The sequence below is a fragment of the Apis florea genome, unplaced genomic scaffold (genome assembly GCF_048593485.1).
Source record: "Apis florea isolate Af1SG1 unplaced genomic scaffold, ASM4859348v1 contig_3203_pilon, whole genome shotgun sequence".
In the NCBI taxonomy this organism is placed as follows: domain Eukaryota; kingdom Metazoa; phylum Arthropoda; class Insecta; order Hymenoptera; family Apidae; genus Apis; species Apis florea.
Genome location: NW_028256723.1, coordinates 7,468,658 through 7,482,942, shown reverse-complemented (window position 1 = coordinate 7,482,942; position 14,285 = coordinate 7,468,658). Strand labels below are relative to the sequence as shown.

The following is a 14,285-nucleotide window of genomic DNA, read 5'->3' as shown; positions in this document are numbered from 1 at the left end:
ACAAAAAAAAGAATAAATTATTATAAATCTATAAAAGAAAAAAAAAAGACTTATTTTAATATTTTCATTTTCATTATCTTTGTTATATAAAACATAAAAGAAAGCTAAAAGCGATAAAAACTATTTCCATTTCATAAAATATATATTAAAAAATAAAAATATCAATAACCATAATAAATTACGTACTTTGATTAGAAAAATCCATTCATATTTCCTTCATAACGATCACGTCAATGGAACATAATCACCTCTCTGTATCGACTGATAAGATTAGAGTTCGTAACATAAATTTCAACAAGCAATAGTCACACACGATTGACGAACAAACTTTTTTCCTCCGAGAAATTCTTGTGTTTATTCAGAGGTTAGAAAAACGATCGAACTTGTACGGCTTTGCTTGGTTGCGTGCGAACGACACAAAGTATCGTGGCCTTGTGCACGTAATAACAAAATTGGAAAATAAGTATACACGCTCGATCGATAATACCGAATTTCGTGTACACATGCTTGCTTTTATCATCTGGATAATGTTTGCGAGAGATAAAAAACGATGAATCAAAGAACTATTAATTTCTCATCTTCTTTGAATCCAATATTGCGTGTATGATTTTGATAAATATGATTCTACGAAATTTTAAAGCTTTAACGATGTAATAACGATAAGAGTAATAAAAATTATTTATTCTGAAAAGAATTTTTTCTGTTTTTTTTTCGCTAGTGGAAAAATTGTATATTATTATGAATATTATAATTTCAATATTGATATTAATTAATATTTTAATAATTGGAAATTCTTATTAATGAGATTATTAATTATCGCCGATACGGATTACTTTTGAATCATATACTATATATAATGTAGATGCTAAATATCATTTTGTATAACGTTAGAAACATTAAAAGTGATCCAGTTTGATTGAAGGATAACATTTAATCAATTTTAAATATTATAAAGATAGATATACTTAAAAATAAAAATTCTTGCAATTCCAAATATTTTTCAAGATGTTGTTAACATTAAAAAAACTTCCCCTAATAATTTAATTAATATTTATCTATTTTTAAATATTCTACTCCACAAAACCTTATCACTTTATTCTACTTACAATATTTCAATATTAATATTCTAAAAGAAAAAAATTCGCAATTCTTCCTTAAATATTTAATCAATATCCAATGTTAAATATTCTAAGACACGTTCGAAAATAAAACTACTGTATAAAATTGCAACTCTCTCTCGATATTTTATTCTGAAACCCGTATCCACACCCTAAGATAGAAAGTGGCGAATATTTCGTCTCGTTAGCCTGGTTTTTCGCCGAGATACGGGAATTCCTACCGTCTGTCCGGGTCAAAAATGCGCCACCAACTATTTAACTGTTTCACTTGACCCAAAAACGCTATCTTCAAAGCGTAAAATATCTTCACGCGTTTCTGCCTTCCCGTGGCACAACACGCGATATATTCCGCTTTGAAAGCTACGTCATACCTCGATATCAGCTTATTATGTAAACAATTGGCAGCACGATGGCTGTGTTATCCGTATGTTCCATTAATTTACGAGTTTTTGAACGTCTAATTTCAGCTTTCACCTTTGGCTTTCCTTTATTTATATTTCACTTCACTTTTGTTAATTAATAACATAATAAATTTTTTTTACGTATATTTTCAGACGAAGCAATTTTATATTTGATTTTTTCATTAGATTTGTGTATGAATTTTTATATATGTAAATTCGATTTGAAGAAACATGATTTGAGAATTTTTCTTAGAATAATTTGTGAAGAATATTAAAAAAATTTTTAGGAAAACTATTGTATTGTATTAAATTTTTTTTGATTAGATTTGTGTATGAATTTTGTATCGTCTTATGTGAATCATTTTAGGTTAGATTAAATTAATTTGAAGAAAAAGTAATTTTAATTTTTTTAAATAATTTGGACTGTGAAAGTAATACAGGTTTAAAATATTAATAAATGTATTGTTTACATAGATGTGTTGCAAGTTCTGTAATTTAACTTCTTTATTTCATTATTGAATAATTAATATCAGATTCAACACACTATTCACTTGCAAGAAGTACTTTCAAATATAATCACATTCTCCATTGAACGAATCTAACTTTCATTTCCTCAAATTTTGAATTGATAAAGATGAATAAATCAAAATGAAACACGTTGCACAAGTATCATGATCCTTCACAACAGTTCTAAAGCAAATTAGAATCAGCATGATAATGAACGTTTGTTCTATCGATAATTAACCTTGTCACTGTTCAAGACTTTCATCATACTTACGTAATGAATGAAATTAAAAGGTTCAGAGCAAACATAGCAATTTCCAATTCGATCAACGATTTATAATCGATTTTATGTGAAGCGTGCTTTTAATTATCGCCAAATAACGTTAATTTTTTAAATTGAAATTCAGATTGATTCGTTACGATTATTACTATAATGTGAATTATATAAATTTGCCATACTCGATTCGATTGAAATTTTACAAAAAAATCCATTTTACGCAATATTAGAGAGAAGGATTCGAAAGTTAACGTGCGAAACTTTGCAAAAAATGTTTTATCATTCTAGTGTTCAACATTACCGACACAGCATACAATACGATTACGTATCGAGTAGATATTTATATTTTTCTATAATGTAGAAGAAAAAGAATTAATCAATTATTTTTATTTCTTTATTAGTTTCATATAGTATTAATATAGTACTTCAAGCATCGATTCTAGAGAAAAGAGATGAAAAAGAACAAAAGTTGATAGACAAAAATGTCGATTGAGACTCATTTATTAACTTATAAGCGATTGAAAACAGAGTGATAACTTTATCTCCATCAGATTGCCATTTCGCTCTACGTTCATCTCGTTTCATCGCGTAACACAAACTTAAATTCTTTATTAACTTAATAAATAAATAAGTGAAATTTTTGTACATCAATTTTTTATATATATTTATTTTGATTCTAGTAACATTAGATCTCTATTAATACTTCAAAAAGTATTTCACGAATATATTATATTAAATTAATAATTTATATATGTGTATAGAAGAAATGTCAACTAAATATAAATATATTAAATTAATAACTTATATATGTGTGTAGAAGAAATGTTAACTAAATGTATACTAATTTGCAAAATGCTATATATATAAATATATTATATAACCAAACAAATATAATTATACTAATAAATGTATACATTTTTATATCTAATTTAGTTGAAACTATATACACAAAATAAAATATTTTGTCAAACGAAACGTGAAGAAACAAAAAAATTTTCTTCCTCGTTCAGTGATGTAGTTTTAATTACAAAGATTCTTAAATAATCTAATTAATTCTATATCGACTGAACTGGATACAATTAACACCGTATCGTGGAATTAATAGAATTTATTATATCGCTGATACGATAATAAATACCATTTTTTAATTGACAGGTCAGATAATTATGTGTAATTGTGCAATAACATGATTATATTTATGTAAGATTAATTTAGCTTATTTCCTCATAGATGAATTCAGATTTATCAAAAATATAGGATTAAAAATTCTGAATTGCGTTATTTTCTTGTTATATAAATATAGAATTATGTGTTATATACTGCGCATTTCATAACAAATTTTGAATAGATTGTGCAGTTATTTTGAAATGGAAGTAAATGCAAATTATAATAATTAACAAGAACATAATCATATATTTTGTATTTCATTGAATTGCAAGTTTTAAATATATGAAAAAATAAATGATACGCTATATAAACTTGCAACGGTTAATTAGGAATAATTTACAAAAAAAGATCCCATAGATTTGTAAATTCTTTTCTTCAAAAAATTTTTCAATTTCATTTTCTCGTTTTAATTATAATAATTTTCTTTTCTTTTATATTTTGATTCTTTTTATAAATTATTTGGATTTTTAAATCATAAAATTATACTCCTTCTTTGAGTGGAAACACTATCTTTTTCTACTCTACTTTGATTTCTTTAATAAATTATTTATCTATTCAAATCTTTACAATTATAATAATTTTTTTTTCTATTTTAATATCATAAATAATTTATTTATTTTCCAATCTCAAAATAAATATTATATTTAAAAAAAAAATTTTTATCGAATTTCCAAGAATTTTTCGTATATTATACACTCTTTCTGCGTTGAAATATTTAATAATATAAATTACATATTTTTTCCCTGATTCCCAAAAAACTAGTTTTGGCTCCAAACTCTTTTGGCGTATAAACTTCATAACCGATCGATAGACGAACTTCTCACGATTATTGGAATCCGAGAACAAATGGATTGGCAATGTTCTTGACGTGTTATTAACCCGAATACTCTGTTTCTCTGTAAATGGTGTCCTATCCTCCACGAAAAATAGGTCCGATCGATCAAGTGACCGACCAAAGCGATATTTATACTTTTATATAATCTTGCTTCCTTCTTGGTGGAGAACTGATACTGGTATCTATCGCTAACAACGCCTCTGCAGTTGAATTTATCGAAAAAGTTCCCTTGATACATATGTATCTCGACTCTATCGTGATAAGGTTCGAATATAAGGGGTGTGTTCTCTATGTACAACCATTTAGTTATTAATAATAGTCGTTAGTGTTTATCAACCTTATCTAGGATCCCCCATAAATGATTGATTGAAAAAAATTGCGATCTTTTGTTAGCCAATTAGTAAAGTCGAGATAACTGCTGATAAAGAAAAAATAAATTTTAGATTAGATTTGTCATCAAATATTTCTTAGATATATATGTACGTATGTATATTTTTAAATAATAATAATAAATAAAATATAATAATAATAATAATAAAACTTAACTTCATTTAATAAAAAATGATCAAAAAAATTATATATATGTAACAATTACGAATAAATTGCGAGCTTTTAGGCAAAATTTTTACAAATATGATTAAAAAAAATAGAATTTAAATAAGGATTTCATACTTTAATTATCATAAATACGTATTATACTTTATTTTATATCTTTCTGCACATCATGCACATTCTGTAAATAGATGCATAAATATCCGCAATCTAGTATTGAAATAATCGTAATGATCATAAACATAGCAAAGGAAAGTAAGCAACAATAAAGCCATAAAAAATCATAAATAATAATATCGATCTTATACAGACCTTTCAATAAAATGAATTCCGAGATCCATAAATTTCTGACTTGTTAAGAAGTAATATAAAGAATCGTGATAGTCATAAGAACGTGCCTTGAAAATCGTGAAATACTAACTTCAATAAAATTCAACATCATTCATTCTTCATGAAATGCCACTAGTTAATTAGAATAAACGATCGATAACCACGATGAATAAGTAATAGAAAGGAAATCATGAAATGCAACTTGCCATTCCCATTGCCGCACCTTTCTCTTCCAGAAATTGCTTTTGAATATGAGATGCGGTGAACCTAATAAATTCTATCAATATGCTTATTGTTTGCGCGTCAAATACTTACAAGCAATATCTTCGTAAGGATATTATGTAAACGAGATTTTGTTTACATTGAAACGTGGGAAAATATCAATACTTGCGTATTTTGTGGGTGGAAATTCACAATGATATCAACTTTTTTGCTGAGAATTTGAAACTCTATGTAAACTTTGTGGTTTTGCTCTTATTGTTTGGTTATGATTTGAGGTTATGATTTGTTTTGATATTAACATATTCGAACCAGACACACCGCACTAAAATCGAAAGAAAGACTTTCAAAAGCTTATTGATTTTCGTAAAAAATTTGTAAAAATAATGGCGATGATCATGCAAGTAGACGAGAAATTAAGAGATTTGAAAAACTTAAGGACAAAAGATAGTGAGAGAAAAGAGAGTCGACTAATAATTCGTGGTTCAGTGGTGGCGTTACTGTTTGTACTGCAACTGCTAGATGCATATATTGTTAGACGTATACGTATAGATAAATTCAATAATATAGCATCAAGTTTTTTTGAAAATAATTAAAAAAATCAACATCTGGTTATATATAAAGAAAAAAATTGTTCAAATAATATAATTTATATAATTTATATAAGATCATTATATAAAGATCATTAATTTTTTCAGATAGATTGTAGATTTTAGTCGTATACGTAACAGCACTGTATAGAAGAGGTTAAAATCAATAAACAGGTAAATAATTAAATAGAAAAAGAAAAAAATATTCTATTATCAATTAATCAAATAAATTAATGCATCAAAAATTTATAAGATCTTTCATTTTTCCAAATATCAAATAATTAGTGTATAAAAAATGCTAGTGATTACTGTCTGTGAAATTCAACGAAGGCATCGTGCAAAAAAGATAAAATAGAGAACAAGAAGAACAAGTTGTTTACACTGCATAACATAAGCTTAGAAGCTTAGAAATCCTCGGAAAATAGGTGATTCGACGTAAGAACTCACGCTCGATACAAAACACGCGGTCAGAAAATCGAAGATATTATATATATGTATTATGCTATATGTATATTTATAGATATTATATTTATTTAATAAATTGAAGTTTGAATCACGTGTCAAGTTTATGTTTGATGCTATAGATTTTTCGATTTCGTTTACGTTAATGAGTTTTTTTCGTTGCTTTCTTTTTCCTCTCTTCTTTATGTTGTGTATAGTGGCAATATCTCAAATCAGAGTCGGAAATACACCGGGAAATTAAACGGGAATTCAGAAAACAAGGAAGAAGGCTTCTGCTAAGAGTGATTATAACTATTCTTCAAACGTATAACGATGGTGAAAGTGCCGGAAAGAATAAAAAGAAATAAAAATTGTGAAGTAAGTTAAACACTTTGTATGAGACTTGATTTTTTTTCTTAAAAGTTGCATTTAAATTATTTTAGTTTAAATTTAAATATTTTGCAATTAAATGTATTATAAAAATATAATTGTCATATTATAAATCCAAACTTTTAATTTGAGTATAAAAACTTTAGTAGAACTTGAATAGAATATAAATAAGTCAATTAAATAAAGTATATATATATATATTATAAAAATATTAATTACTCGTATTAATTATATTTTAGCTTAGGGAATAATCATTACAATCTTGCAATGATTATATTCAAAGCCATAAAAATATCTTCTAATGGCATTTAATTTATTTCTCGCAGAATAAAAATCATCACTTTCCATCGGATTCATCCATATTAAATTCTAAACATGAAACGAATGGCGGTGAAAGGGCAGAAGAATTTTTACACGCAGATATCCCGACACAAAAGAGTTATTGTTCCGCTCGATATGTTTCTTCGAATAACATCTCTCCCTGCGCAGAAATGACTTGTCGAGCATAGTTTTGCACATTCTCGGTCAGAAATATCCTTTAGTCGCGGAATAATCTCGCCGCGGCGAACATCCCGCCATGTATTTGTGTGAAAAGGCCCTTTCACAGTGAAATAATAATCGTCCACCAGTCGAAGCTCCCTCTTGCGACGATTTTTTGACAAATTGAAAAGTTTCACGCAGCGCCATACTTATGGGCGATTCATTTTCGCAATGCATAATTAATTTCTGCAGAGGATACCAAGGATACAAACTTAATTTCAATTAAGGAAATTAGAATTTTCTGAATTGATGTTGAAATGAATGCTATGACGTAACACATTTTACTTTTAATCTTTGTAAATATTTATATTTTCTTTAATAATTTTCTTATTAATGATTTAAAAATATTTTTTTTAATAATTTCTTTCTTGACGGATCAAAAGAATCAAAAAACAATAAACAAACAATAGAGATGCAGAAAAATCTTTCGATATTTTCTTAAGAATATAAAAAATGATGAATACGAAATAAAAATGAATATTTGAATATACTTATAAAAAAGTTAAGAAAATAAGATTTTTTCAATTTGTAATGTAATGTATTTTGTTTTAATTATTGTGTAGAAATGGATATTCGAATAGTCATTTCTGATTCTCATAATTTTTTTAATAACTTTTATTTTAATTTTTTTTCTTCACCAAATATTGACTTTTCGATATTTTCTCAAGAAAATAAAAAAATTATTAATATGAAATGCATATCTATTTTAATATATTTACATAAGCATTATTGGAAATTAGAACAAGTTGGAATTAAAACCAAAGTTGGAATTAAAACAAATTTTGTAATATATCTCTTTAATAAAGAAATTTTTTACGATTTCTCGAGTTGATTAGACTGGAAAGGATACAAAAGTAATGATTGATCAATCATTTTTAACATCTCTCTCTTCTACCTTCAGCTTTGAAATATAAAATTATGATTATTAGATACGTGTCTCGATGGTATGTCATTAAAATTAATCGATCTTCAATTACTCGTCGAAAAATTAATTTGAAGAAACAGGGAAAATTGTTTCGACTGTGATAAAATATTACAACGTTGTTAAGTTTTTTTTCTCTGTAATTTTTATTCCTCGCGATTTCAATAGCGCTTTTTATTTTGAAGAAGAATCGGACAATGGGCGTCGAGAGGAGAATAGAAGGCATTCGTACGTAAAGAACACGGGGCACAATGAGCTCGAGAGTACTTTGGTTTCTTCAAAAAGAGAAAAAAATAGATATACAATCAACATGTTTCATGCGTGCTCTTTAAAAACGTTGAAAAAAGTCTTCCAAGTCTTATTCACCAAAACAAGTCTTGAAAAATAGGTGACACTTCTCGAATTGTATGTTTATCCGAATGTTTAACATTTCTTGTATTCCTTCTCATTTTTATTTTACATTCTGCGAAATTGTAAATACGTGGTGTAATGATTTTAGTAATATACTATGCATTTTAATGTATTCTAGAAAATGAAAATGAAATGGACATAATAAATATTTTATTACATAATATTTTATTATATTAGGATATCTCGTACTTTTCTAGCTAACTTTCAAAACTATAAGAGCACAATCTATAAAAATATTGCTTTCCCCTATTGTACTATCGAAAATTTTATTTAATTATTTACAATTACTATTTAATATAATAATAAATTGATAGTAAATAAGTAATTAAACAATAAATAATGTATTAATATTAACAGAAAAAGAAAAAAAATTACGTTATTTCAACGCTAAATATAAAAAAACATTCAATAAATCCAACGTATGTATACATACATAATCCCACACATATATCCCTAACGTCATTTAGAAAATCCTAACCTTATTCTTAATTTAAGAAGCCATTCCACCATTTCATTTCGCATGGAAGCATGATCCGTTTCGAGATTAACGTATGTCACGGTTGTAATTTTACCAATTACTTATTTCTTCTCCCTTGCAAGCGTAGACGATCAGTAAACAAGAACGACACACGGAGAAGCAAAGACAAAACAAGAAAAGATAACGTGTGTAATGTAAACGGACGTTCGAAAAAGGAACGAAGGAAACGAAACGTCAGAACGATAGGAACGTGGAAAATGGAACGATAGTTTTTCTACAAACGCGACGTAAAATTCCAAGCTTGGTATTCGTGCGCCAGACCGATCGAGTGTATAACACGAGGCCCTTAAAGCCGCGTTCAACTTTAGAATCAGCTTTAAAATCCGGCGACCGGAAGTGAAATAGAGAAAAACGTCGAGACGAAAGTCGTAGACGTCGAGACGTATATACGAAAGGGAGTCACATGGCTATTTTCTCCGCCTCTGTCTTCCTTGCTTCCTTCTTTTAGGGCGCGGATACTCACGAGAGAATATTTTTCAGAAATGGGTATTGTATCGAGAATGATTGTTCGGGAGTAATTTTTAATGTTAAAGGTATCTATTAATGATATAAAAAAATAATTTTTCAGATTTAATTATTTTTTTTTTTGCTCGCTTCTTTTTTTTCGATGTATAAATACTCGAGAATTTGTATCGAAAATATTTTTCACGATCAGTAATTTTCAATAATCTCATGCAGTGTCCATTGACGAAAAATAATTCTGTTCCCGTTACTCTTTTGTTCCCGAGCAAAGACACGAATTGAGAGTGACAGTAATTTTCACTTTCGATATAGAAAAAAACAATTCTGGAACGAAAAAAAAATTATCTTTCTTCTTTAAGATAAGAATATTTTCGAGAATATTTTTCAGCATTAATTACTCTACGATAATTTTCACTCAGCACCATATTATTCTAATTTTTTTCTCTCCAAAGAAAAAAAATTCTTATTATTTCCTCTATAATGATTCCTTCTTACCTCACGCTGTAGGACCTTCCTGGTTTCGAGGTCATTGCACCGTGGTGGGTGGTTGCAATAGGGTGGCTGTCACGCCGGATCGATTTTCCGCTACAGTGTTGAGAGCCAGTGGGAAAAGTCCCCCTTGGCTGCCGTCCCCTTTTCGATCGACCACGGACCCTCCACGATTACCACGTAAAAACTCGAAACGTTAGAAACATCTTTGAGAGGAGGCTGGAATCGATTAGCAACCCTCTGGCGCCAGAACGCCCACTCTCAGCAGATGAATCGTCTAAAATCGTGACGTGGATCGGTCAATAGGGTGAAAGAGATAATTTTAATGAAAAAAGTAGATCCACGTTGAAGGAGGAGATTCCCTCGTTGTACGATTATTTCTTCTTATTTTGTTTTCGAATTTTTCGACTGGATCTTCACTAGGTAGATAATCTTTTGAATTTTATTTTTCTTTTTAAGAGATAACTTATTGTCGAGAAGTAGATCCTTTGAGAATAACAACGTGGATCGATTATATAGGATGGAAGAGATAATATAGCAGATGTATAGTTATGTTGAGGTTATGAAAGTTTTTCCTTGGTCACGATTTTTTTTCTTTTTTGAATTTTTTTCTTGGAAGTTCACTGGTAAATAGTTTTTCAACGAGTTTGAATTTTATGTAGAAATAATTCTATTTTTATTTTCGATTATATAGGATGGAAGAGATAATATAGCAGATGTATAGTTATGTTGAGGTTATGAAAGTTTTTCCTTGGTCACGATTTTTTTTCTTTTTTGAATTTTTTTCTTGGAAGTTCACTGGTAAATAGTTTTTCAACGAGTTTGAATTTTATGTAGAAATAATTCTATTTTTAGATACTTGGAGAATCGCAGGAAGTATCGATTAATAATAAACAATACAGCAGACGAGAAATAGTCACTTCGAGAATTTTTTCATGCTAACACTTGATTTACTCGTGATAACTAATTTCTCAAATTTTCACAGAACTTCACTGATAAGTGGGAGATTATAATTGAAAATGATGAATTATAACGTATAAAATTATAAAAATTATAATCAATCACTTTTCCCAACTCCTAATTAATTACAGACAATAAGTTTAATAAATGCATAACTATATCATCACAATTATAATAGAAAAAAAAAAAAAATCGTTCTTAACTCAATTTAAAACCAATCCACTGATCACAATCAATGCAATGCAATTGATTCACATTATCGATTGTTACGAATCGAATTAAATCCTCGGACAGTTGTATAATTCACAGTTGCGATCCACCGACAATGATCGATAGACAGGAGCGCAAAGGTCGAGGATTCCACGATTTTTGCGGTGACACGCGTGTAAACAGATTCCAAGAAAGTCCAATGTCACGGCTCGACCACGAGGCCGAGCGAAACAGTTTTAGTTCACTCGTGGCACACGAATACGTTGCTGAAACGCGGAATCGGCACGAATTCCTCTTCCCTCCTCTCTACTTCCGGCGCCCTCGTGATCGTGATAATTTTTGGATGTTATCCGACGGAACGATCGGATGTTGACAACTATTGATACTTTTTATTTTAGATCTTTATTGATGTCAGTCACGTCCGACAAGAAGTTTTGTTTTTAATCAATGGAACAGACGAGTATTGACAGTTTAACGATGGATTAAATGAACATCGAAGACAGAAAGATTAAAATTAATGAGATAAGATAAATATGTTTTTATACGTTAAACAGAAATATATTTAAATATGAAGAAAAAGTATCGGTGTAATAAAAAGAAATTTTTTCAATATTCATTTTTCGAAAATAAAGTGAAATAAAAAAATATTATTGAAAATTCTCGAATTTTTTAAACTGTATTGTATTATCTATATCTAGAATATTTCTCAGAAGAAAGATATTCAAATCAAGATCTATTTTATTGTTTAAATTTTTAACATTCATGGTTATTTCCTTTCAAAAAGAAATTAAAAAAAAGAAAAAATAATTTTAAAAACAATTGCCTCAAATTCTCAATCTATAGTATACTATCTTTTTAAACATTAAAACAAATTCTCTCGATTCAACCACCGATCGAACACCATCAATTATTTAAATTTCAATATCCATAATTTCCCAATTCCAAAAACCAAAAACGAAAAATAAATATTTTTAAAAACCATTTTCTCGAAATCACGAAAATAAATAAAAGCTTAAAAACACTCCAATCATTCCGTCATTCAAAACCAGCTGTCCCTTCACACATTAACCCCCCGAGAGACACCAATTTACCTCGCTACATTCGCAAAACTCTTATTCAATCGTAGCCGCGTCATGATGCCGCACATACGGCATCCCGAAGCGAAATGAAGCGTGGACACCCTCGACAAGGGGTGGTCGGGTGTCGATTCGAGGGAAAAATCGTGGAATGGCGATGCTGCGGCAGCTGGAATCACTGTTAACTGTCGTCTTTCTTCTATTGACCGTATCGCACTGCGGCGACGAATGGCACTGGCGATGTTGCCTCGTGGCGCGCAGGTTTCATATGATTGTAGGCGTGCGCCAGCGCCATGCGCGCCCCTTTGTGTACACACGTGCACACAGGTGGCGGATGGAGAGTATCAATCGAGAGTGTGTGATTATGTGACGTTATTCTTTGATAGTTTTTTTTTTCTTTTCCTTTGTTTTCTAAGGCAACAGTTGTTTTTGGGAATTGGACGATCGTTGATCAGTGCAAAAAGTTTAATGGCGATAAGAAGAAGGTTGATAATAATTAGTGATAGAATAGAGGAGAGTTGGTTATTTGTAATATTGAAGTGTTTGATAGAGAAAATATCAATAATTATTGAGATAGAAGTGTTTGATAAAGAATAGAAGAATATTAATGATTAATAATGTAAAGGTGTTTGAGAATAGAGAAAGATTAATTAGTAATTAAAATAGATGAATCAATAATATTTTTTTTTTTTTTCGTTAAGAAAGTGTTTAGAATATTTGAAATTCTTATTTGCATAGCACGTTATTTTTGAAATTATAAATATAAATGAAATTGAGTTATTATTTGTCTGAATAGTTGAAAAATGTTCTAGCAAATTTTGATAACTTGATAATTTTAGAATTTGGAGAACATAAAATATTTTCAAATAGATATCTGCTAAAATAATATTGTGATTTATGGAGGATTACTTATCTCAAGGTTAGTTAGATTATCATATTTTAGTTAATTACATACAAATTATACGGAAAAATATTATTTTCGTTAAAAATAAAGGTATTTATATTTCTTATCCATTTTTATTTTTTCAAATTATATATTAAAAATATAATTTCTAGAATTGAAAAATAAAATATATAACACATTATTATTTTTAATTCTATTTTGAAAACTTGTAATTCTTATATGATAAAAAAGAAAGAAAATTTTTTAATCATAAATTAAAATCGAATTTAAATTGAATTTCTTTATTTTCTCTTATCTTTAATAAAATTTAATGAAAGTACGTTAGAAAATGCGAAAAAGATCAACAATAAAAATCAGCTTCTGATAGAAATTTCTAACCTCTTCTTATGAGAGACAAAGTGCATGCAATGGAAACTGTAACGTTTTATGTCTGCACGGATCGTTATTAAAGCAATTAGCAAAGCTTGCAAAATATTCGCAAGCTGGCAATCCGCCATGTTATCTGCATAATAAAGTAACAGATAATTTCAAGGTTTGTGGGCGCCTATAATATACGATAAATAAAAAGTTAAAAATAATATTACTTAATATTACAACAGTTACAAATCGTGCAAAAAATATTTAAAAATGCAATTTCAGATATAATCGCAAAAAATTCAACAATATTGTAACCATCGAATTATACCATTATACCATTCGATCAAAATATAAAATCAAATTTTCAATTAAAAAATCAATTATATTAATTTGATTAAAAATTTGGAATCATTTATTTATTAATATTATTTATTAATATTATTCATTAGAATCATTAATTTAACAAAAAAAAAAATTCACAAACTTGAACAAAAATTAGAATTTCGTAATTTGAAAAATTCTTTCGTGAAAAATCTATCCACGCAAATGAATTTAATATCGATATTTACATTGTTAATTTTTAATAAATGAA

At 28.2% G+C, this 14,285-nt stretch overlaps 1 protein-coding gene across 4 annotated transcripts in view; it reads right to left on the bottom strand.

Annotated features, from left to right (window-relative positions):
- Window positions 1-12,657, bottom strand: part of LOC100872406 (uncharacterized) — a 43,430-nt gene extending 30,773 nt beyond the window's left edge. For 2 of the 4 annotated variants that reach the window (XM_003692481.4, XM_086910734.1), the window contains exon 1: window positions 10,193-12,436. In XM_003692481.4, the coding sequence (XP_003692529.1) occupies window positions 10,193-10,227 (35 nt within the window). In that variant the 5' untranslated portion in view covers window positions 10,228-12,436. The other 2 variants (XM_012484723.3, XM_031915620.2) reach the window with 2 other exon arrangements.
- Window positions 12,658-14,285: the final 1,628 nt, after the last annotated feature.